Genomic DNA, 24169 nt, shown 5'->3' with positions numbered 1-24169 from the left:
GCTGACTTACTGGAACAAGGCAAAAGTGAGCATGGCTCACATACCCCCGCTCACTGCTTGACCCCTGCCAAAGTTGGGCCAAAGGTTTTGCCCTTTTGGAACTAATGGAACGATTTCCACTCCGGAAATGAAATTGAAGTCAAAAGAAATCAAATTTTTTGGCCAAAATGTCAAAAATGTTGGGCATCCTGGACTTCTAACCCCCAAAAGGCACAACTAGACCACACTGTCAACCATCATACCAAATTTGAAGTTCCTAAGTGAAGTAGTTTCCGAGTTCTGCTCCGGAAACGAAAGTGTGACATGCAAACGGACGGACCAAAGGACAGACACGCAGAGCGCTATATCCCCCCCACTACGTTGTCGCGGCGGTATAATAATCACCAAAATATATCAAACTTAATGAGTATTCTGATAAATTCTTAATGAACATTAAGCCATACATGGATGAGACTAATATTAACTTTACATTTCAAAGCAGTAAGTACCAGAAAATCAACACTAATACATAAATGCATGCAGTAACACACAATTACTTCAGTCATAAGTAATTGTGTTCATAAAATGTGTTTAAGATGGACAGATAATGTCCCGCTTCTTTTTATTGAAAATAATCGGGACATTTTCTCAGCCCGTAACAGCTCCTGTCCGTCTCCGTCCACTCACCTGTGCCCTCCTGAGGACATCTTTCACAGTGGCGGCCCCATGCTTTGCCCACCGTGCAGCAGCACATCTCCTGGGTGAGGCTGGTGGGCAGCGCGTGCTCGCAGCCTCTGACCTCGGACGCCATCAGGAAGCACTGGGCCTGCTCAGCTGGAGACTCTGACAGAGAGGAGACGACAAGATTTCATTTGGGAATCCAAACATGGAATCAAACGTATTCAGTGAAAGGCAGAGAGGAGAGGAGAGGAGAGAAAACCCGGAGCGACCTCTCACTCACCAACACATCGATTCCTGTCCAACACCAAACCGGCCTTGCAGGAACATTTGAAGCTGCCCAGCGTGTTCAGACAGTCCCCGTTCTGACAGACGCCCTGCATGGAGCACTCGTTGATATCTTCAAAGTCGAGGGGGGTGGTGTGTGAAAATGAAGAGGTTATTTTGATATACTGTAAAGGATGATATCTGTTCATCACGTGGGAACTGTAGCTTTAATAAGTAACTGAAACAACTCCCAAGCTGAGCTCTGTGCTTGTTATAAGCTACGTCCTGCCTATGTTACCTTGACAGTGAGTGCTGTTGAATCTTTTATAGCCGTGTGGACAGGTAGAGCCGTAGTCTTCCACAATGGTATGCTTGACTGATGCATCTGAGGGAGGGCAAAGCACAGAGGGAGAGGTGAGAAAAGCGTGAGTGAAATAGTGTGAGAAGGGCACTTCTCGGTGGATGATACAAACCAAAATAAAACTGTGAAAAGCTCTACCCAATAATTTACTTTAAAAATAGCTGCAGTCCTACAAACCTAAAGACTTAGGAGGGCTGGCTCTACCTGGGTTCCAACACTATTACAGGTCCGCCAATGCCAGAGCCCTTGTTTCCTGGTAAGACACATACCCTTAAGAGCTTAAAGACACAACCCCATCATGGTTGGCTATAGAGCAGGACAGTAGTGGCACTTCTCTTCCAGCCATACTCCCATTCAACAACAAAAAGTCCTGGACCGGTTTTATAGTCAAAAACTCATTAAAGGAATGATACCAAATAATGTTCAAGTACCAAACACAGTTCACAACTAGATGCTGTTTTTTGGAAAAAGTTATAAATAAAATATATATTTTTAACAATAGCTGTAGAATAAGGAGACTAGAAATATAATTTCAGCCTGTACAAAGTGACAACACCAACTTCTACAATATATGGAAACATTAAAGGTTTAACAATGTCAGGAAACTTTACAGGATGTTTAGCTTATCTTTAAGCGACCATGTGGTGTTTTCTCTCAAGCACTTTGTTTAAATTCTTCACACAACTTCTTGTCACTGTTCATGGGTAACAACCGACTGTATCACCGTGAACGCCTTCGAGGAAAGACTGTCCGAAAGTATGAATGTTTGTGGCCTTTAGAAAGGTGATGAATAAAAGTATGGCTTTTATAGATAGTGAATTAATCACTTTAAAAATTCTTGTGGGTCCAAAATGAATGTTTTGTGTATCTCTGTGGAAGATATCTGAAGTTTGGTTCCCACTTCTAACAAGGCTTGTGAGCCAATAATATAACGACGTTGGTATCACGTGGTATCTCTATCTGGGTCGTCAGTTAGTGTGGCAAAAATGGATAAATGGCTGAGATTGACGGTAAGTGCCTGGCAACAACTTGTTGTGAAGTAAATGCAATGGCACCTTTAACAGGCTGCATCTCCTTTCTTTAATCTGTACGCGAACGGAAGTGTTAAAACAACAACGTTTCGGATTACGGCAAGTAAATAATATCCCTATATGTCAAACTATTCCTTTAATATGTGTATTAATATTAGTCTAAAAACATAAAAACAACAACTAAGCTTCATTGCACGTGATCAGATTAGAGGCAGTTCCATTTTTTGGCAGTGACGCTGTTACAGTGTAGAAGCTACTGTAACCAACTTTGACAAGCAAAAGTTTGACATCTTGAGAAGTACACTTATTCACTTGCTGGCGGCGAGTTAGATGAGAACATTGATATACGAGCGTGGTATCAATGATCTCATCTAACTCTCCTCCTCCCAGAAAGCGAATAAGCGTGTTTCCCAAAATATCAAACTACCCCCTTTTAACATTTTATGATCGGACAAATGAGGATTTTCTTTTCTTCTTTCTTGTTCTTTTCTTATGGCAGATTTTATGAGGCCTTTGATGACGTTTTTCATCATTATTCTTGTTCTTATTATTGCCCTAAATGAACGTCTAACACGGAAGAATGTTCTTCTTTTCCATGAGGGAGTAAAAACATGTAAGGCGGGTTTATTAGAGAGCTGCGGGGAGACTGCACTCACACAAACATTTTGGAAGCACAATGAAAAGAGGGGAAAGATCACAGCTCACTTTTGCCATTTTCATAAAAACAAACGAGGAGCTTATAAATGGAGATGAATGTAACAAAACAGACAGCACTCCGGGCAGGGATCCAGTCATCTAAAGACTAACCAGACGTACAGTATCAGGTTTTGTCAAAGGCCGCATTGTCTGAGTCACAACTGAGAGACGGAATAATAGAGGAGTGGAAAAACGTGAGCAGCCAAGATTTTCTTGAAATTCAATCTCCTGCTATGTGATGACAGTCCTGCGCTGGGCAGGCCCATAGGAACATGCTTAAGTAGAGGGTGATTTTCCACATTCTCCGTTTCTGTCTCACTGTCTGTGTGTGATTCCCGTAATTTCATCCGTTTTTTCTCCTTCCTGGCCGTTCACACACTCCCTCCCCTTCGCCACTAACTCTCTAATGTACACACATTTTTATAGAGGTATATGAAGTGATTGTTTTAATCCAGGGCCATAATTTCATAACGTGGAAGGGATAAATTGCAGGGAATGCTTGACATTTTTGGCTCAATAAACAATCATTTATTCACCAGGAACACACAAGATGTGGATCGGATAAAAATCTAACAAGGAGTACTTTAAGAAAACTATAAACTAAAAGAGTAAAAAAGTAGATACGGGTAAACAAACAGTGGATGGCATCTACAAAGCTGGAAAAAGTGAATCAGAGCAGCTTGAAAGGGCTTTGCATACTATGCACTACATTCCCAATATGTGTACTATCGTTCAACATACTTTTGTTTGAATAAACAGCAGTATGTCTCTTTTTGGATGCATTGAGCAGTAATTTACGTCGTCACTTCCTGAGAGCCTCCTTGCCGGTTGGAGATGCGTAACCATGGTAACCAGTACCAACCTCATGTGACCAAAACGATGATTTGTGAGAATCATAAAGTCTGAACTAACTTAAAAAGTATATTACACCTAACAAAGTGATGTTATGCATACACTTATATTGAAGCATTATTGATGTTACAGAGCTTATGACCGTTGTCGTCACTACCACATTGCATTGTGGGATATTAATGCCGGTGTAGTGTCCAGCGTTGCATACTGTAAAATTTCACTAGAAATAGAATGCAATTTGCATATTATTGGTTTCATAGTAAGGTTTCGGATATAGGGCTGTCGCAATAATTGCAATATTGGCAAGCCAACCGCAAGGTATGGCAAGCAATAGCCGCAACCGCTATGTTCAAGTTTTTTCTTTTTTGGATTCTTTACAATGAGAACGTTGCGTATTCACACAATGCTACAAACGGCAGTAGCGTGATGAGGCGCTGAGCGTCTATTCTGCGCTGAGCGCTGCACATTTGGTGTTTATTTCTGGTCGCCAAGAGTTGAAAATGTTCAACTTTGGGTAAAATGCAGTGCTCGCCACTGTCACTTTTTTACCCAGTCGTAAAAGGAAAGGGCGGGGAAAATACCACAAAGAACAACCGCCACATCCAACATGTAGGCTGCAAGTGCTGAACAACAACAACAACAACGGAAGAGAAATGAATACACATAAACCAGCGGGTTCGTCCTCTCTCCATCCAGAGCGAGTACTCCACCATGTGCTGACATATAAAAAAAAAAAAATGCTGCGCCTCGTTGCCCTTTTGTGTTCTGCATTTAACAATAAACAAGTATTTCATTAGTTTTAAATCTGTCATCTTTGTCATTTAAAAAGCAACAATATACCTAACAATAGCCTAACAATAAAGCTTATTTATATAGCACAAAAATCAGGATAAATTAAGTAATTTCAAAAAGAAAAGGCAATAATATGGCTGTTAAGCCAACCATTATCACCGCAGGGAAATCCCTTCACTGCAACAGCCCTATTCGGATAAACTAAAAAATCTCACATACTGTTTTAGCGTACAAAATAGCATGTTAGTATGGCATTTCGGACACAACCAAGATGAAAATTCAAAGCAGAAGAGATTTCTGTAACTCACTCGGTAGTTTGGGGCACTGATAACATTTGTTCTGTCCCCATGAGTTCCCCACGCTGCCGCAGCAATCCTCCTGATTGGTCAGAACAGGAAGCGGGGTGCTGTTGCACTAAAGCGAGATGGGAGAGAGAGAAATGTTATGAGTGGAAATCACAAAACAAAAAGGCTTTCAGGGTTGCGTCTAAACTCACAGCTTGTTTGGGTGTGGTCTCCTGGAAGCAGCGGCCCTTTGGTTTGTGTCTGGAGGGGAGCGGGCGCGGCCCTGTCTTGTGAGGAGGCTTGATGTCTGATTGGTCGATGGGTTGAATGACTACAGAGGTGTCTGGCGTGTGGTGAACACGTACATTAAACTGCACTGAAAATAGAGAAAAGGAAGGGACATCACAAATACATATTTCCCCCATCAATCAAAAGCTCTGGCGTTAACTGTAGAGAATGGTAGATACCTTCAGATGAGTGTGACATGGGTAGGGTGAAAACAGAGTGTGTTTGCGTCAACTGAGTACGCCCTATGCTTAATTGCTCCACTAGCTTCTGGATGTCTGGCTTCGTAGATAAGGGGTAGACAGGCTGCTTGTTGCCTCGCGCTGCCTGAGCTTGCTGCGTCTGGTGGAGTGGAAACTGGCAGAGTCGACCGGTGAAGCCAGGCTGGCACAGGCAGTGCTTCCTCGAGCTGCATACTCCTCCATTCATGCACGTCAAGGGACACACAACTGCAGAGAGAGACAGACAGACAGACAGACGGACAGGGGGAGAGAGTTGTCATACTGAGACGGCCAGAGGGTCAACAGTTCATAGCTATGAATCACGTCAGATGAGAGGACGAGGAAAAGCTTACCCAAATGAGCAACATAAGCAGATTATAAGTTATAAAACAAAAAGGGTCATTCATGAGTCACATCAGACTAGAATTGGTCATTTTGGATCCATTCACCTCAGTAACAGACTGATGATTTAGTGTTACATCACAGGAATATGGCAGACAGACTGAAAAGTTTGTTGCATGAGCAAGGCCACGTAAAATATTCACTTTGAGCTGCACCACTGTAAAAGTCACATCAGCTTGACGGACTAACGGGTCCCCGCAGCCAGTCAGCAGCAGAAAGGAAAGCAGGTAAAGTCATTGATCTGCTCAACAGCTTTATTCTGACATATGGGAAAGATCTTGAAATGTATGGGAAAGCCGCTGGCTGGAGAGAGATTCATGGCTTATACAGTCTTCACTGCGGTTTTTATTGGGTCTCCCATTGTGTTTATGTTAAGTCCAGTTGTTTTTGAAATTCCCACTATAGAACAATCAGAGGAAAGAGAGAGAGAGAGAGAGAGAGAGAGAGAGAGAGAGCAGGACGCTGGGGAAAACTGCAAAGAAGTAATGAATCCAGGGAGAGACCTGAGAGAAAACTGAAACCAAACAATGCTGCTTTAGGACGGCTATGACCGCTAATGAAGTAATAGTGAAAGTTCAGTGAGGACAGCCGCCTCATCTCAGCACTCCTTACACATGCTAGGGCTGGTATGGTAACGACACCTAAGTCAATATCCCAGAGTATCACTCCCAACAATATGTTTCCATACCTTACTTTGAATGCATGTTTAAGTACATACATGTATAAGCATATTTGTCAATCAAAGCAGCAAAATGAACATCTTAAAACAAACTAAGTACCTAAAGCTTCAGTAGGCAACAGTTTTTTGGCGTCATTGGGCAAAAATGTCACAATAACCTCTCAGCATATTGTAATTCAAGTGTTCTGAGAGAAAACTAGACTTCTGCACCTCCTCATGAATCTGTTTTCAGGCTTCAAAAAATCTATCCTGTGACGGGAGACTTTGACCAATCACAGGTCATTTCAGAGAGAGAGAGCGTTCCTATTGGCTGTGCCAATATTTGATCAGCGCTGCCTAGTTTGACCGTTTGGTCGGAGTTCACGAGTGATTGACAGCCGGCTCTCATAGACAGAAGCTGGACGGCAGACTCCAGCTCAGCTCTGACTCTCCCACTCTTCCTCCGGTCTGTGAAATCTTGCTGATGCCATCAGGATTACCGGAGGACACCGGAGGACACCGGAGGACACATAGGCACATGATTTTTTTTTTTCAGATTACCCGTTTCATGCACTACTGTCAGGATATTGCGACTGTTTTATAAAAATAACTTTTTAATTTGGGGACGGCCCTATGACGTAGTGAGCTTTAGAGGTGCTGGTAGGTGGATTTAACAATTTGACAGAGCCAGGCTGTTTCCAGTCTTCTCCTCTTCTTCTTCTCTTGTTTAGCTTAATGTGTAAGTGACAGATAAGAGACTGGTATCAAATTTCTCATCTAACTCTAGAAAGCCAGAAAGCAAAAATGAGTATTTCCCAAAATGTCAAACTATTCCTTTAAGCAAAATGCCAAAAATTGAGTGGTTCAATCTTTGTGTTTTTGCAGGGTTTTAGGCAGATTAATTAATAATGAGTCACAGCCCCTATATCTGATAAAAGAAGACAAACAAAACAAAGACTGATGTCAACCTCCGTACTTGATACTGTGTTACGGTCACATTCCAATTCAATGCTCAGCCCTTTAGTTTTCCTAATTGTCCAATCAGTTTACTCCCCATTACTCCGTCTTTTACTATGGTTACAGTCAAAACATTTATCTACTAACTGCAATATCAAATCTCTTTCACCATGTTTTCCCAGCAATTACAGATCCGATCCAATCATGTCAAACACACACAGTATACATGCTCAACATCATATTGTTGTCTTTTAGTGCACAGCATCATTCTTCTTCCTCCTTGACGAGACCTTACAGGGTTACAGCCTTTCTTTAAGTCCATCCTCTCTCTCATATCAACTCTATATCATCACTCATTTTAATCCGGGGCTGAGGTTAACACCAACAACATTTGGTTCATATGCATTGAACAACCACTTCTGCTTCCATTGCTGTTTCTTCAAATATAACCACGACAGCGAGTGTTACTACCAACAACCAACATTAGTACCAACCACTTCTCTACTGCAACAAGTGTCGGGCATTTCTCAGTACATTACGATTTAGCAACAAAAGACAAAAATGTCTTGTAAACAGAGGAAAACTTAGTATGGCTTCTTTTCCAAATAAAATAATGCATCACAGACCAACCTGGCCAGTAAACAAAAGCAAGTACATCTTTTTCAAACAGTTGCTACTTGTTGCCATTTGGAGCTGCCAAAACTGTCCCATTTGAGCTTGAACACTTTTCAGAGCCACACAATCTCATCCTGAGAGGAGAGAGAAGAGACGAGGAGAGGAGAGGAGAAGAGAGGAGAGGAGAGGAGAGGAGAGGAGAGGAGAGGAGAGGAGAGAAGAGGAGAGGAGAGGAGAGGAGAGGAGAGGAGAGAAGAGGAGAGAAGAGTAGAGGCCTCTTTCTGCTGCCGAGCCAAGTGTGCACACATGGAAGTAATTAGATGTGGACTGCCAGGGAGTCTGGGCCGTGGCGTAATTGGGGGACTAGATCACTTTAAACACAGCAGGGACATCCTCACGTAGTGAAAGTCTGGCAGAAAAATTAAAGGACCTCGATGAAACACCCGACTAAAATGTTTAAATCTGAAGCAAGATGGATACTTCAGAAGCAGCCTTCCACTACCTAACACCATGTGACGGTGGTCTTATGGGACTGAGCGCAGGCAGCAACATGCTGAATCGAGCTGGAAGGCTCAGGCATGGCAGGAAAAAAAGAAGGTGAAGACTGTAGAAGACAGAAAACTTAAAACTCAAAAGCTCCAGTTTCCACGGCTCAGATTTCTTCTCAGTACTGGATTTAGAATGAGAGGAAACTGGGAAAGATGCGGGGGTTGAAAATTAGGATTGCAGACACAGAAAGTCAGGAAAAGGCCCTACTTTCCAAACGTGATTACACAATCTAAACCCACAGAGACTGGAGAGACGACGTAGCGTAGGGAAAGTCTGGGCTGGGGCCCCGTCTGGCTGGGAAGGTGTCTGAATGAGACCGGCACAGTCAGGGTCAACGCCACACTAAGTCAAAGGAAAGGAGGGGAATCATATTCCAGATTTTGGCTAATATTTCATGGGTGGAGTCTGGGAAATGAACCCAGTGTGATGACACGCAACACACAGTGCAAAGTACAATACACAGCTGCAGCTGACAGCACACCTCTTTCTACAATCCTGTCAGATACCGACTCAGGATCTGATATACTTGCTCTCTTTTTCCACAATTTTAAAATCTGCACAGCTTACGTGGAACGCACTTTAATCATCTTTATTTGACGTGAGGCTCATGGCTGTTATTTCTGTGTCTGGTCAGTTTCACCGTCAAACACTGACTGTTTTATCCATTTCATGTGTCGACGCAAACAGGAAACACGCAACAAAGAAGAGCGTGCACTTCACTGCATACGTGAATGGCATATTTATGTGGTCTTGATATGAAGGACAGAGCTCGGCAATAAGGCTTACCCTCTTCCCCGGGGCAAGTAAAACGCCACGTCAGGCTAGTAAATCTAGCAACTCACTTGCCCTATATGAACACATGGTTGTTTTCCTGAGCTGATGATGGAAGTAACTAAGGAGTGAACTATCTCGCTTCCCTCTCGTCTCTGTTGAGAGTTGCACATGCGCAGTACAGATCGGGCACTCGCAAGAAAAGGGCGGCGGGTAAAGACAAAATTTATGAGCTGAAGTTTTTCAATTATCCTGAAAACAGGAGTTTAGTTGGGTGTCATTAAGAGGATGTGGGCGAAACTCCAGATTCAATTACTTAAAGGTAGGGTCAAAGATGTTGGAAAGCTGGCATAATTTGAAAGTAGCATCGCCTCAGGAGCTCCGTCTAAACCCACCCCCTTTTCCGGTCCTTTTCCAGAGCTCATAAGTAATGGATCGCTGTCGGGTTGTAAAGACCATTTCAACCAATATAACAAATAGTGGATACTGGAGAATATCGTCAACCCTGCCTTTAATAAGGATTAATCATGACAACTAACTTTGTGGTCTTTGTTGTTATTTGATAACCGCTAATAAATAAAACAATTTGTACAGGGGTATGTGAGAATTTACTTCAAGCAAGTAGATTTCTGCCCATTCTTTTGCCCAAAACATTAACGTTGAACCCTCTAGGGTAGTTCAGTTTTGGGGGAATTTGTTATTGGAGGGACATTTTTGTCTCAGTGTGCAATTTGTGTGCAACAGTGAAATACTGTATGTCTTTGGGATCAGTATTGGGAAATACTGTATACTTCTGTAGCTCTAACTAAACTACACATTGTAACTGTAACATCATTTATAAAGTCTCAAATTTGATTATAAACCCAAAATTGGATTATAAAATATCAAATATGTCCTGGTAAGCTAGTTTTCTTTGTTGTATTCCTGGGTTTCTTTTGTATTTCCTTCATCATGTTCTTCTTCACATGTTACTTGTTGCTAACTAGCAATCTGCACGCAGAGCCATTATAATACAGCAAAGAGAAACATAGTACCTGAACTCCCCTTTATTTTTTCCCAATCAAACTAAGGCTCCCAACAACAGGTGGCATTACAACGGCACTTCATGCCTATATTATGCTGATTATTGGATTGTGTTTAAATGAGCTGTCTCATGTCTGTTTGTCTTCAGAGCTCCAGGAGGGCTGAATCATTTCTATGTTATAATAATATACAGTGGCTGTTCTCCTTCACATCTGTCTCCTTCATATAAGCCGTGATTCTGGCGATGCACTGGCTAATGTCTTCTGCAGATCTTATATGTGAATGGGTGTGTTGGCCCGTGTGTGAGAGCTATTAAGTGGAGGGAGTACCGTCTCCTGGAGCGCCGCTGTGGTTGGGTGACTGCACCACATTACATACTGAAAAGAGCAAAAACGCTTTAAAGTTGAGATCATAACACGGATTTTACTTTCCAGCGGATTTTCCCTTTAAATCATCGCCTCGGAGTTCATTAGCAGGATTTATGATCGCTCATTGACTCTCCTAGCCAGTTAGCTTAGCGTCTCAGAGGCAGCCGCCCTCTGTTTAGTACCACGCCTTTGTCTTTATGGATCTAACACATTCCTCAGACTAGAGGTGGCGTGTTATTAAAAATCAAAGTCTTTTGGTAGTCTAAATGAATGTGAGGCATGAAGAGGCTGATGGTGGGCCCAACGTCAAAGAAAATGGAGGAACTTAACAACAATCCAGGATCAAAGATGACTCATCTTTTGTGGAATCTAGATCTGCACAAAGTAGTAACTCAATAACTGTAATTAACAACGTGAATGAAGACACACTATGCTGCCATTAAATGTATTTACCATATATGGATTCAGCCAGCTAAGAGAACATTCAAAGTTGACTTTATCCTTCGCTGTCAAAGCTCTGAAACCTAATTTAATATTGAACGCCGGCTTTCAGGTGCGTTCCAAGACAGTCAGGAAGCGTATAATTTTCCCATGCAGCACTCGCTCCAGCCAGAAGAGCGAACTGAGGTGAAAAACAAGACAAAAAAGAAATGGGGGAAAAAAAGTCTTTGTCTTCGAGCTTCTTCTCGTCAGAGTGTTTCATGTGACATACGAGTGAGAGCTCCCTCTTCATAATGTAATGATTCACTCCATGAGGAGAAAGACAGATCTGCTCACAGCATGAGACGGCAGAGGGAAGATATCTTCGTCATATATTGTATATCATATATCTGGGAAAGTGAGGGAATAAAATAAAAGATGTAAAATCCAGAGAATAAAAAAGTAGGTGACGTTAGAGTGGGATTATTCCCAGACACTTTTTTTCCTTAAAGAAAAACATACTGTGCATTCCTCAACTGCTAAGTAAGCAAGCCTAGTAGACAAAAAGACACCATGTATGTCCATGAAAACATGTTAAGTCAGACTCAGACACATTTTTCATAGTTTTACCAAATTACAGGTAATAACTGGTAGTGGGAAAATTATAGTAGTCTGCCCTTTTTTGTCTTGCAAGCTGAAAAGAAAAATGTCTTTGTACAGGCATAAATATGTCTGTAAGACACAAAAGAAAGAAATTAAAAGAACAAACGAACGAAAGATTGAAAGAAAATGTTGCCCTCCGAGTGCCCTGTGACCACCCACCCACTCACTCCCGTCTGTCTGGAGATGACGCATCTTCAGACCCCCTCCCTCCACGGCGTCCTTTCAGCCGCAGCCGCACCCTCCCGGCACAAAAACAATAAATTACAGCCCTACAAACCACAGTTCAAAAAGCTCCCCAGCTCACTGAGCTGAAAGCTACTGCCGACATCATCTCTTGCCATACAGATGTTGGCCGATCTGTGATATTCTGGTGGAATCACAAAAAAGCAGTTTAAACCAGTCTGACGGAATCAGACCCAAAATCCGTGATGATGCTCGCTGAGTCACTTACACTATGATTCAGTTCCAGACAGTCCAAATCAACCCACTGAGATTTAAAAATGGATGCCACAACATTTGTTGGTCGACATGCGGTAATTTTCATAGTCATTGTCAACTACTACAGAAGTACGCATGGCGATACCATAATGAGTCGTGTTTCCACTGGTGGAGTTTTCTTATAATGGCACTATGACGCACTGTGCCGGGTTTAAAAAGTAGTTCCATGAGTATTCCTCGATATAGTATATTACTACTATCCAAAGCCATCTTTAATGACTTGAGAGAACGGTGACTAAACAACATTGGGTCCAATAAACGGTATACCCAGTTTAAAAAGAGAACGGCTATCATCACATGGCGTGCTTCCCTTCGCCATCAGCTCCAAAGCAGGAAACCGCATCCCCAAATACGCCTACCATCGACTGGCCCTGACACTTAATACTTAACACTACAACTCACACTGCAGCTTCAACAAAGGAAACTCTCACAACTGTAATTAAATGTAGAAACAAATCTGTTTTGATATGAACATATTTACTCAAAACATCTATCTCTCTTGCAACTTTTTATTGGATCTGTCAGCACATAATTAGTCCTTATCATCATCTTGTCGTCACCGAGAGGGCGCCAGGCAACCAGCAGAGACTCCAGGAAGAAAAGAAGTCCGACACATAATCCCCCATAAAACCTCGACGTGTTATATGTTGTATATACAGATCAAAAAGACAAAATATATTGCGTTAATTAGTGAGCTTTAGAGTTGCTGGCGGGGGGGATTTCCCTACCTTCAGACTGAGACTAACTGTTTCCAGTCTTTATGTTATACTAAGCTAACCATTGCCAGATAGGAGAACAGTATCGATCTTCTCACATAACTCTCGGCATGAAAGCAAATAAGCGTATTTTCCAAAATGTCAAACTATTCTTTTAAAGTGCTTGCTTCAAGTAATCTTTTTAACAGTTGAGGACTCCAACACAGCCCTGATATACTACCAGCTTGTCAAACTGTTATGGCTAATATAAATCTGTTGTGGGCCTCTAGTTTTTGGCCCGTAAGTCCAACATTCCCACAGCTTTTGTACGGTTTTCATCAACAATATCTGCATCCGTTGGCTCGTAGCTCAACTTTCTTCAGCAGCTATTTGTTGACCCGCTGCCCTTTTTGCTGGGCATTTAACATAAACCCAACTCTTCTGAGCTTATTTGCTGAAACTGGCTACCTATGGTGTGATATTATTATTGGGTACAAGGGCAGTGAGGCTCAACCATACAGTCAATGTCCAGCCTGGAAAACCAAAACAAGCAGCTAAAAGTAGGGATGCACCGATACGGGATCGGACGTCGGGCCGATACTGACTGAGATAGCTGGATCGGGTATCACTGACGATGGATCCGATCTATCCAATTGTATTCTGTTTATATATTATATACATTATATACTGGAATTTAAATTTTGACCAATTTTTTGTTGCATTAAAAAGGTTTACACTTGAATTGTAATTCCTGTTAATTTTGAAGATTTTTTACCAAGTTGCTGGTGTACAATTTCTTATTTTAATAATTAAAAAAAATCTGTTAATTTTGGAGACTTTTTACCAATTTACTGGTGTACGATTTATAATTTCAATAATAAATTAAAATTCTGTTAATTTCGAAGAATATTTACCAAGTTGCTGGTGAACGATTTATTACTTTACTAATAAACTAAAATTCAGTTAATTTTGAAGATTTTTTTTTAAAAAGTTACTGGTGTACTATTTGTTATTTTAATAATAGATAAAAAATTCAATTTGTATAAATAAAATAAAAAAAATTATTTATTTTGTTACATTTTGTTTTACAAAGTTATTAAATCAATGTTTAAGTCAAGCCTGATGTTCTCTTACACATACAAGAATGATCCCAGTCACTTCCACACAGTGAGGCATACAGCTTATTGATTAAACACTTGTTATCGGATCGGTACTCGTATCAGCTGATAACCAAAGCCCAGATATCTGTATCGGTGCATCTCGCGCTAAAAGCGGCATAGAGCTACAGTGCCGGGTGTTCATTCTCAGTGGGTTCGGCACTATGAGTGACCCTTCCATGTTACACACATATGATTAAATGTCATTATCAAAAGTTTCTCTTTACACTTTCTGGTATTTTCTGGTACTTTACGTTTCACACTAACAGGTTTAAGAAGTATTTCCATGAGTAGTCCTCAATATAGTATATTACTACTATCCAACGCCATCTTTAATGACCTGAGAGAACCGTGACTAAACAACACTGGGTCCAATAAACGGCATACGCAGTTTAAAAAGAGAACGGCTATCATCATGTGACGTGCTTCCCTTCACCATCAGCTCCAAAGCAGGAAACCGCATCCCCAAATACGCCTACCATCGACTGGCACTGTGAGACCACATACCACACCGAGGGAGAGAAAGCGACGCATGATGTGGGTCAGAGTCCTGCAGCTGAGCCAGACGTTGGGAGTAAATGACATAATCACTGCCTTTTGAAAACACAAACCTGCGTACGCATTCCTCCTTCCCCTGCAGAACTCTCTGTGCTCCTTCAACCCCCAGAAACTCTGAGCGGCCTCGGCCTCGGCTATCCAAACAATGGTGCTGCCCTTTGCCAGTGTCCGCCACTGTCACCGAAGGCATTCATTACCTCGCTTAAAACAACAGAAACTGGACGATGAGCAGCCAACGTCGGGAAGATTCGATCGTAAGGAAGTTTATCTTATTATCTAAATGAAACTCTGCTTTGCACAATGGGATTTTCGCATGTCATGGAAATATGCGGTGTGGTTTCCACGGCTCTTGGGTGGGCACGAGTCCAGCGTTGCCCTGTCACTCCCCTTTGGCAGAAATGTTTGTGGAAAGAGAGCCAGAGAGTCAGGCAGGATCTTGGCACAGATAGGGATGATGTCATATAATGACTGCCTAAAAGCCTCGGCTATAGGGGCCGGAGGGCAGGCAGGTAGAGGAAGGAGTGCTGACTTTGCTCTGTGGAGATTATGTCAGATACCTGCCCTCAGGACACTCAGCATTCAGCACTTGAGCGCGTGGCAGGTAACGTCTGTAGGCTGCACAGTCTCAGGCCATGGCGGCAGGCAGCGCTGCGCTGGCAGAGGCCGTGTTATTCTGTTTACCCTGGCTAATCGCTACAGCTACAGGGTCCTGAACGGTGTGGGTGCAGTCCCTAGCGCTCGCATTCCTTCGCGCGGCTTTAAATAACTGCTCCGTTTCTCCCCCTCGCTAAGCAAATGGGAGGAGAGTGTTAAAGATGGCAAAGAAGGCTGTTTGTTTGAGCTGGGTTCAGTACACTGCTCTCAAGCACCAAACACACACACACATGCAAATATACACACTGTTCCCTTGTGACGTTAGAAAAAACATCTAATTGCTGCTTTGTTTTCATAACTTCATTTGCTGCGATGCAGAATTGTTTCTTTTATGGAAAGTGATGCCGTAGAGGAGTCTTATTTCACGGGAAACCCCTGCTCAGATCATGTGGATTTTCTCTCTAAATGAGTGTTGTGACGCAGTCCTGACAGAAGTGACTGTGGATTTAACCCTTTTAACAACAAGTTTTCATATATCTATCACGCTGTCGGGCTGTCAGACTGCTTCGAAGTAGGGAGACACCATGTATTTAAGATTTCACTTGTTGACTCTCCTGTGAATAGTACCTGGATTATTTTTACGACAAGGTGTTCTTTTTGAAAATGACCAAAAAGATTAGGCTAATCTATTAATACATACAGCATTTTACATGTTCATACAACCTTTCATAGCCTTTACAGTCTGTCTACATAGCGATAGTGTTGTGAAACAGTGGTAAAAGGTTAATGAGAAGGGCAAACCACAAATAACCCTGTGTTATTTCCCCAACATGCATAAATAGACAGGGAGAGGTGACAGAATGTGCATCCAGAAATATTAAAACACACCCTTGTAAAGAGGTGATGATCAACTTGCAAATACACATTATAAATGCGCATATCATCAAAAGGAAGAAGCTTTCATAATGATTATATGAATGTGCATGAGCCTCCCACACATACGTGTGTGTTTGTGTTTGCGAGGGTGTGAGTACGGGAGCCGTGCCCAGCTTCGCCTCTGAGTTCAGTCCAACCTGTGGCATAAATACGGAGTGCTGTAGGTTTTTGGTCGCCCGTGTTAGACCGCCTTCTCCAAAGTCTGGCACGAGAGAAAGAAGAGTGTGTGGGGAAGAGCAGAGGGCTTTGGAAGGTAAAATAAACTCAACCTCCTAAATAGAGAGAAAGCAGAAACCGGCTCTGTCTACTGTATTTGACTGACTTGTCTTCGCTTTCAGGCTCCCATGGACCTCTGACCCATGCCAGAGGGAAAACCAAAACAAACCACAGGGCTACTACTGTCACTTTACTCTAAATAGAGAACCACATGGGAAATCCTGAAATAGCCATATCCACTTCTCATGATGCCCATTTTAGGGGAGACAAGCCCAGACCGGGATATGATAAGACCACTTCCTGTGCTACATGGGGCCCCGTGCTTTTAGTCACTCCAGAATAAAAGATTAGAATCTAGAGTCGCCTGGACGTCTGGAGCCCCGATGAAGAGGAGATGGTGCTGAGATGCAGAAGAGAGACAAGAGGGCTGTCTGGGGGCCGAGCAGTTACTGTCAGTAAGGCTGATAGATGGGATGCCTCTGCGCTAGCAACGGCAAGAACAAAATTTGACTAATTCTTGTCTGAAAAAAGGCCTAGAAATAGGACTCGGCAATATGGAGAAAGTCCAATATCATGATCTTTTTTAACAAATACCTCGATATGGATATTGCAATGATATTGTAGGGTTGGCCATCGATGAGAGACTTTTGATAAACAATCAGTAATGTGGATATAATGACTAAATGGGTAAAGGCAAATAATAGAACAGCTAGAACAGTCTGTGTCAGTCGATGTATAAACGCTGATTTTTTTATGTAGACACTTTATTTTGAAAGGATATCTTTATATATCTTTATAGTATAACTCTTCCTTTCTCAAGTGTGAGACAGACGCACATAAACTAAAACACCCACTCTCTCCAAGGAGCAACAAAAAGAAACTTTCCCTATTTCACCCTATCCTGCAATTTGCACCAAGCTTTCAAACGCTGAGGATAAAAAATAACAAAAACAAGTCGGCCGTTGGACATTTTGTCAGCCAAACACATGGAGATAATTACAAAGACAGTCTCCATCTGCCGGTAAACAGATTCAGGTTCCATAAAGACATGGAAGAGGACGTGCCAAGGTTCATTCAAGGTTTTTAAACTTTTGTGATTTATAAAATGGAACTTGCAACCATTCTCACATGCCTCGAGACACGCTCATTCTTTTATTCCTGACATAAACAATAATGGTGCCTGCGCCCCCACAGAGCCCGATGATGACTTACATACAAGAAAAAAGCATATCAGGCCGTAAACGCCATCTTTTCTCCGCCTGCCAACATGGCTGGGAGGCTTTCAAGTTTCCGTGCTTTCATCCGTTTGAGGAGGCGCACAGTGAAATGTAAATCTATTAATGGCATATGGATTCCCTGGAAACATATCAGCAGAACATATCTGGTATATTTTACCTTCATTGCAGTGATGTTATGCGTATTAAATATGTTGAGCAAGTGTTGACTTGTTAATGAGAAAGTTCATAGATTGCAGTGTATACTAGAGCTCAGAGAACATGTGTAAAATAATCACATATTGTGCTATGATGTACACTTAAATGGACCAGTGCTAAGTCTAACTGCTACGTACTTAACCAGAACAGATCTTCTATCATCTCTGACTGTCTGTGTGTATGATCTCTTGAATAAGAACAAAAGTGCTGCCTGTCATTTAGGGGATTTGTCCTCATGTACAGCGTGTTTTTTTGGCTCGTAAATGTGCTGTTTAGGGTGCCTCTCATTGCTCTCGGGCAGCTGTTTTCAGCAGAAATGTCACATAATTCATCATGAGGGGGACATAAATGTCTGTATCATGGCAATCCATCCAATAGTTACAGAGGTATTTTGCTCAAAACCACAACCTCAAGATGAAAAGTCAGATGACCAAAGTCATTAAGATCCATCCTCTGGGTAGCATGATTGTCTGTACTAAACATCATAACAATCAATCCAATAGTTGTTGAGATATTTCAGTCTGGACCAAAGAGGTGGACTGACCAACTGACCTACAGACTGCCATCCGCAGAGCCACGTGGCTAGCATGGCTAAAAATATCAAACATTAAATCTGAGATTTGCTTGCTTTTCTCTGTTTCATATCACTGTAAAAAGAATGATTTGGGTTTTTTGGACAGCTCGTCAGAAAAAGTGAACAATGTCAAAACAACTGCTTGGAAGCACAAACCTCTGCCAACACTGACATGTACTCCACTTTGCTCTACAGCTGTATAACCCTGGAAAATCATTAATCCAACTTAAAGGGTAACTTGGGTATTTTTTCAACCAGGACCCTATTTTTACCATGTTTTTGTGTCTAACTGACTGATAAGGACAACAATTTCTGACTTTGGTCCAGTATTAAAGGAGAGTGATGTAGATGGCTGCAATATGGTGCTATTGGGGCAAGCTGGCACCGTCATTTATTCTGCTCCTTTTTGCCATGACAGGCTCAGATTATTATTTTAAGTGTCTGACATTATGGAAAGATTATCCCTCAAGGAGAAGTGTCGTTCTGAAATCTGGCGAGGTGGCGTGTTGCCGAAAGACAACGGTGGAATAGTGGTACAGCTTGTTGTGTTGAGAGTACAGAAAGCGTAGCTTAGTGTTATCTAAAATATTTTCAATGTCACGGCTGAAATATTTAGATGATTTCGACAATGTGGATGAGGTCTTTGAATTCCAATGGTAGTCCGTATTTATTTGAGCCAGGGTATACGGATATTCAGATTTCACAACGCTTCTCCTCGAGTGGGATTTGGACACAATAATAAACAGAGCGGATCAAGCAAAAGATAGGAAAAGCTTTTATTTCTCTGTAGGGTCCTTTCCATAATGATGTCAGACATTTATAATAACAATCTGTCTGTCAGTGGCAAAAAATAAATTAAAAAAACTAAAAAATTTTAAAAATACCAAAGTTACCCTTTAAATTTAGGGTTGCATTTATTTCTGATACTGTAAAATGCTGTTAGGATTTAAAATACATGTTTTTGGAGCAGATTCATACCATATAACACCAATGTCCCCAGTTTCGTACCCCGGGCTTTCAGTCACTTTATCACGTCAACCTACCCAATGAACTTTCTCTCTCTATTACTTTCAAGGTAATGGCCATAAAAATGATTCATCTGTTGGCAGAAATCCCAGATCATTACTAAAACCTGACTGTTTCTTGGTCCGCGTCCTGCCTGTCCAGCAATTCCAGCCAAATTCAGACATTACTGATAGTGAAAATATCCTTGAACATACAGAAGCGCACTTACTGAAACTGACAGGAACTACATTTCTTTTGAGGAAAGGGTTTCCTCAGATTGGGCCTCGCTGTGCTGACATCAGCCTGCAACAGCTCAAATATGGAAAAGTCTTCATATTGTTGCTGCTACAGCCATGGCCGTTTTAACACGGGAGAGAGAAATTTCCACTTGTCCGCACACACATTCCAGCCCGCACACTGAAACACATCTCCTCTCCGAGCTGAACCCTCTATCCCCTTGCCGCAAAAAAATCGTACATTTATTTAGATCTTTTTTTTGCCTGTGAAACCCAGGAGACAGGTGACTGTAGAGCTTCACTATCCAGACCAAATGTGAAGCAGCATGGAGGTATCCCAGGAATCTAAAAATGTCTCTCTTGAATTATTTGACACTGAAGCTCCAAAAGGTGACGCACCACAAAGAAAATCGGGGGAGAAGAGGGAGGACTGGTGGCCATCTGAGCCAACTCTGACTCTACAGCACTGCATGGTGTCGAGGAGGAACAATACTGTCAAGTAGGATTCACTTGACCTCGATTAAATACAGCCTGCTTACTTCCACATGGGCAATGAAAACATCTGGAGAAGCTACATCTGTATGACCAACTGCAACCTCTCTGTACTGCAAAACTGTGCGTATGAAGCACCACTACCCTGCAACAATAACTTGCTGATGGTTTATTCTCACTAATTTCATTATTGGCTTTCATCATTATGCCATTTTTCATTCAGTACTGCGTCGAACGTGTGTAAGCATCCAGAGCAGGTGGTAAACTCTGGACAAATTAAGGATTTAGGAGAAAATAACAAGGCTTTTGAAGTTAGACGGATGACTTTTGAGGAGTGTTTCAGTTTGTTATGCTGTATTTCTTGCAGAAATATGAAGCTGATGCATCACAGTGTGCTGGCTCTGACGTACAGCTGTATTTTAGACTATGAGGTTTATATCAATTTTAGTGAAAAAGGGATATTAATCTGCCGATACTAAGAGAGAAATTACACCACTGTCCACTACAGATATGTCGCTGAGAAGTTAAAGCTCCTTCTTTAATCACAACTTAATAACTCAAATGATCAATCAACGTGTCATTTTCCATGATTATCATCTTATCCTCTACCTCCGAGCGAGTGAGAGAAAAGAGGAGAGCAGTGAAACCCAGTTCTGGGCCCGAGACTGACGTAGACTGCAAGGCTCCACGTCTCACCACAGCTGATCTGATACAGCGCAGAAAGGCTCCACTCATGCCAACCAGACACTGGAGTCAGGGTGTGTGTGGGGTGTGTGTGGGGGTGTATAGATCTTAAGAGTACATTTATATGCTATGTAATGAGCCATGCCCCAGTAATTAAAGCGCAATACGGGAACATTTTCCAGCCAAGCAGTGGAGGGTAAACCCAGCTCACCTCATCTTAGCCACCTATTTATTTGCGGAGCAGAGTTTCTACCCACTTGACATGAATCTTAATGACATGTATTCATGGTGGATATGAGTAGCTGGTGTTGAATTGATGTAGGCTTTAAAGAAGATAGGGCTTTTAAAAGGGAATAAAGGCCTGAATTAATCAGTTGTACTGTACTCAAGTACCATTTTACAATACAGTATTTATATTTTAGAAGACTTTTTACTTCACTCCACTACACTAAGGAGGTAAACTTTGTACTTTTTACTCAACTACTCTTGATTGATCTGACAGCTGTTACAAATTTTATATATAAAACATATGGTAAGATCATGAAATATGTTGCATTATTACAGATTTAAGTACCTATTAAGGTGTTGGACAGCTTCACTTTATCATCAATTCAATACTGAAACACACTGAAAGGTTGGGCTGTGTATTGGCAAGAATCTGGCGATATGATACGTATCATGATACAGGGGTAACGATTCAATATATTGTGATATTTCGTGTTTTTTCTCAAATCTAATGTCAGAAAAACTGTCATAGTATATAGACACCACCATATGTATAAAATCTGAGTAAATGTGAAACGGCTACTATGGGGACTAACATCATCACACATGAATACAGTTGAACTCATTGGATCCACAAGAGTCTCAGCTTTACAGCGATACCCAATTTATGCAATTCTAAGTCTGTTTAGGGACCCCAGTATGCACAAATATATTCAAATACACCATTTTAGAATATATGCAAATAACACATTTGTACTGCATGCAAAAAAACTGCATGTTTTTTGCCCAAAAACTGCATGTGACTATCATAAAGTGGGCATGTCTGTAAAGTGGAGACTCGTGGGTACCCATATTGAATCTATTTTCAATCACATATATTGAGGTCAGAGGTCAAGGGACCCCTTTGAAAATGGACACACTTATAAAGCGTAACTTATTAAGTATGGCATGTTTGGTACCAATAGATTCCTCAGGTTTTCTAGTTTCATATGATGCCAGTAGCTTCACTCTAGCTTTAAAACTGAGCCTGCCACAACCTCCGAAAGACAGAATACTAATGTGTATTGATATTTTCTTCTACTGAAGCAGTCAGGGGTCAATCTGCATCTGCATCGTGGGTCCTGATGAGGCTTTTGATACTGGAGTACATTTTTCTACGAACACTGCTGTAGTTTTACTTAAGTAAGAATTTGAATGCAGGACTTTTCCTTGTAATGGAGTTAGTTTAACTTAATCAAGTAGTTTATTTTAATATATTTTTCCCACCACTGCCTTGTGGCTAATAACATTACATACTGGGAGAAGCATTTTATAGAGTTTCAGGCTAGTAATTGGCACTTCTGTAGTTATTTTCCCAGAATAATGCCTGAAGTGATGTTGGAGAATGATCTTGACTGTTTTCCTAAAATATGATATTTACATCCATAAAAAAGCTCTCCAGAGGAGGAGAAAGCATGACCCCAGAGGTCAGAGCAGCACTATTAGTTAATCCTCATTAGATCCCCTGGTTGGTAGATAAACAGCATTGTTACAGGGATGTTTGTAGAGAATTATCTTGACTTTTTTCCTAAAATATGATATCTACATCCATAATAAATGGTGCATTTTTGCATAAAACCATCATTGTTGCTTCCACTCACCGACCCTGAAGCCCTGTCCGATGAGCGTGTCTGCAGCCTGTCCGTTCTCCGCGATCAGCGTGGTGTTGTTGCCCTGCTCGCAGGTATCCTGACACTGGCCCTTCAGGCAGATCCTCTTGCAGATGAGCGGAGCGATGACCACCTTGAAGCGCTCCCGAGTGGAGGAGCGCTCCGTGCAGCACACCAGCCTGCTGTGCACGCTCAGCCAGATGACGAGCAGATGGGAGATCAGAGTGGGCATCCTGGCATCCTTCACTGGAGACCCGAGGACATTAAATCACTATCAGATCCAGCTCCAGAAAAAAGACTGCTTTGTTGAACCAAAGATGTTTTGACGTTGGAAAAAAAATCCTCCTCCTGTTTTCTCCAAGAGGGAAAGAAAAAAAATCACTTCCCTTTTGTACCCAGAAGATCCGTCTGGAAAACAGACGCGTTTGACATCTTCAAGAAGTTCCTGGTTGTCCTGTTGTTTCCATAAAAAGTTGCCCTTTTAGTCGCTCTTCCTTCTTCTCCTTCTTCCAGTTTGCTTTGGGAGAGTTGGAGAGTTGGAGAGAGAGAGAGAGAGAGAGAGAGAGAGAGAGAGAGTGCGTAATGTGGGAGGAAAGAAGAGGGAGGAGAGGAGAAGTGGTGAGCCAACCCTCTCTGGAGAAAAACTGGCTGAGGGCCAACCAGGCGGTGCAGAGCAAAGCTGAAAGTGGTTTCCTTGTTGGTTATTTCTCCTAACACCCTCTCCTTTCCTTTCCTTTCCTCTCCTCTCCTCTCCTCTCCTCTAGTGTCCTCTCCTCTTTCCTTTCCTCTAGTCTCCCCTCCTCTCCTCTCCTCTCCTCTCCTCTCCTCTCCTCTAGTCTCCTCTCCTCTAGACTCCTCTCCTCTAGTCTCCTCTCCTCTCCTCTCCTCTCCTGTAGTCTCCTCTAGTCTCCTCTCCTCTCCTCTCCTCTAGTCTCCTCTCCTCTCCTCTCCTCTAGTCTCCTCTCCTCTAGTCTCCTCTCCTCTCCTCTCCTCTCCTCTCCTCTAGTCTCCTCTCCTCTCCTCTAGTCTCCTCTCCTCTCGTCTAGTCTCCCCTCCTCTCCTCTCCTCTCGTCTCCTCTCCTCTAGTCTCCCCTCCTCTAGTCTCCTCTCCTCTCGTCTAGTCTCCCCTCCTCTCCTCTCCTCTCGTCTCCTCTCCTCTCCTCTCCTCTCCTCTCCTCTCCTCTAGTCTCCCCTCCTCTAGTCTCCTCTCTTCTCCTCTCCTCTCCTCTCCTCTCCTCTACCCTCCTCTCTGCAAATCATAGCTGCACAGCTGTGCGTGTCACTCTGAGAATCAAAAAAATACTGACATGTAATATACTGCTGTATAGGCTACACCTGTGTTTGG

General features: G+C 42.2%; 1 protein-coding gene across 1 annotated transcript in view; it reads right to left on the bottom strand.

Moving 5' to 3' along the window:
* Positions 1–23378, bottom strand: part of ltbp3 (latent transforming growth factor beta binding protein 3) — a 38221-nt gene extending 14843 nt beyond the window's left edge. Inside the window, 7 exon segments of the mRNA XM_037749100.1 lie at positions 667–822; positions 941–1057; positions 1223–1309; positions 4965–5070; positions 5153–5316; positions 5408–5674; positions 22816–23378. Of these exon segments, the coding sequence (XP_037605028.1) occupies positions 667–822; positions 941–1057; positions 1223–1309; positions 4965–5070; positions 5153–5316; positions 5408–5674; positions 22816–23056 (1138 nt within the window). The 5' untranslated portion in view covers positions 23057–23378.
* Positions 23379–24169: the final 791 nt, after the last annotated feature.

The sequence above is a fragment of the Sebastes umbrosus genome, chromosome 17 (genome assembly GCF_015220745.1).
Source record: "Sebastes umbrosus isolate fSebUmb1 chromosome 17, fSebUmb1.pri, whole genome shotgun sequence".
Classification (NCBI taxonomy): domain Eukaryota; kingdom Metazoa; phylum Chordata; class Actinopteri; order Perciformes; family Sebastidae; genus Sebastes; species Sebastes umbrosus.
This window is presented reverse-complemented; position numbering and strand designations above follow the sequence as displayed.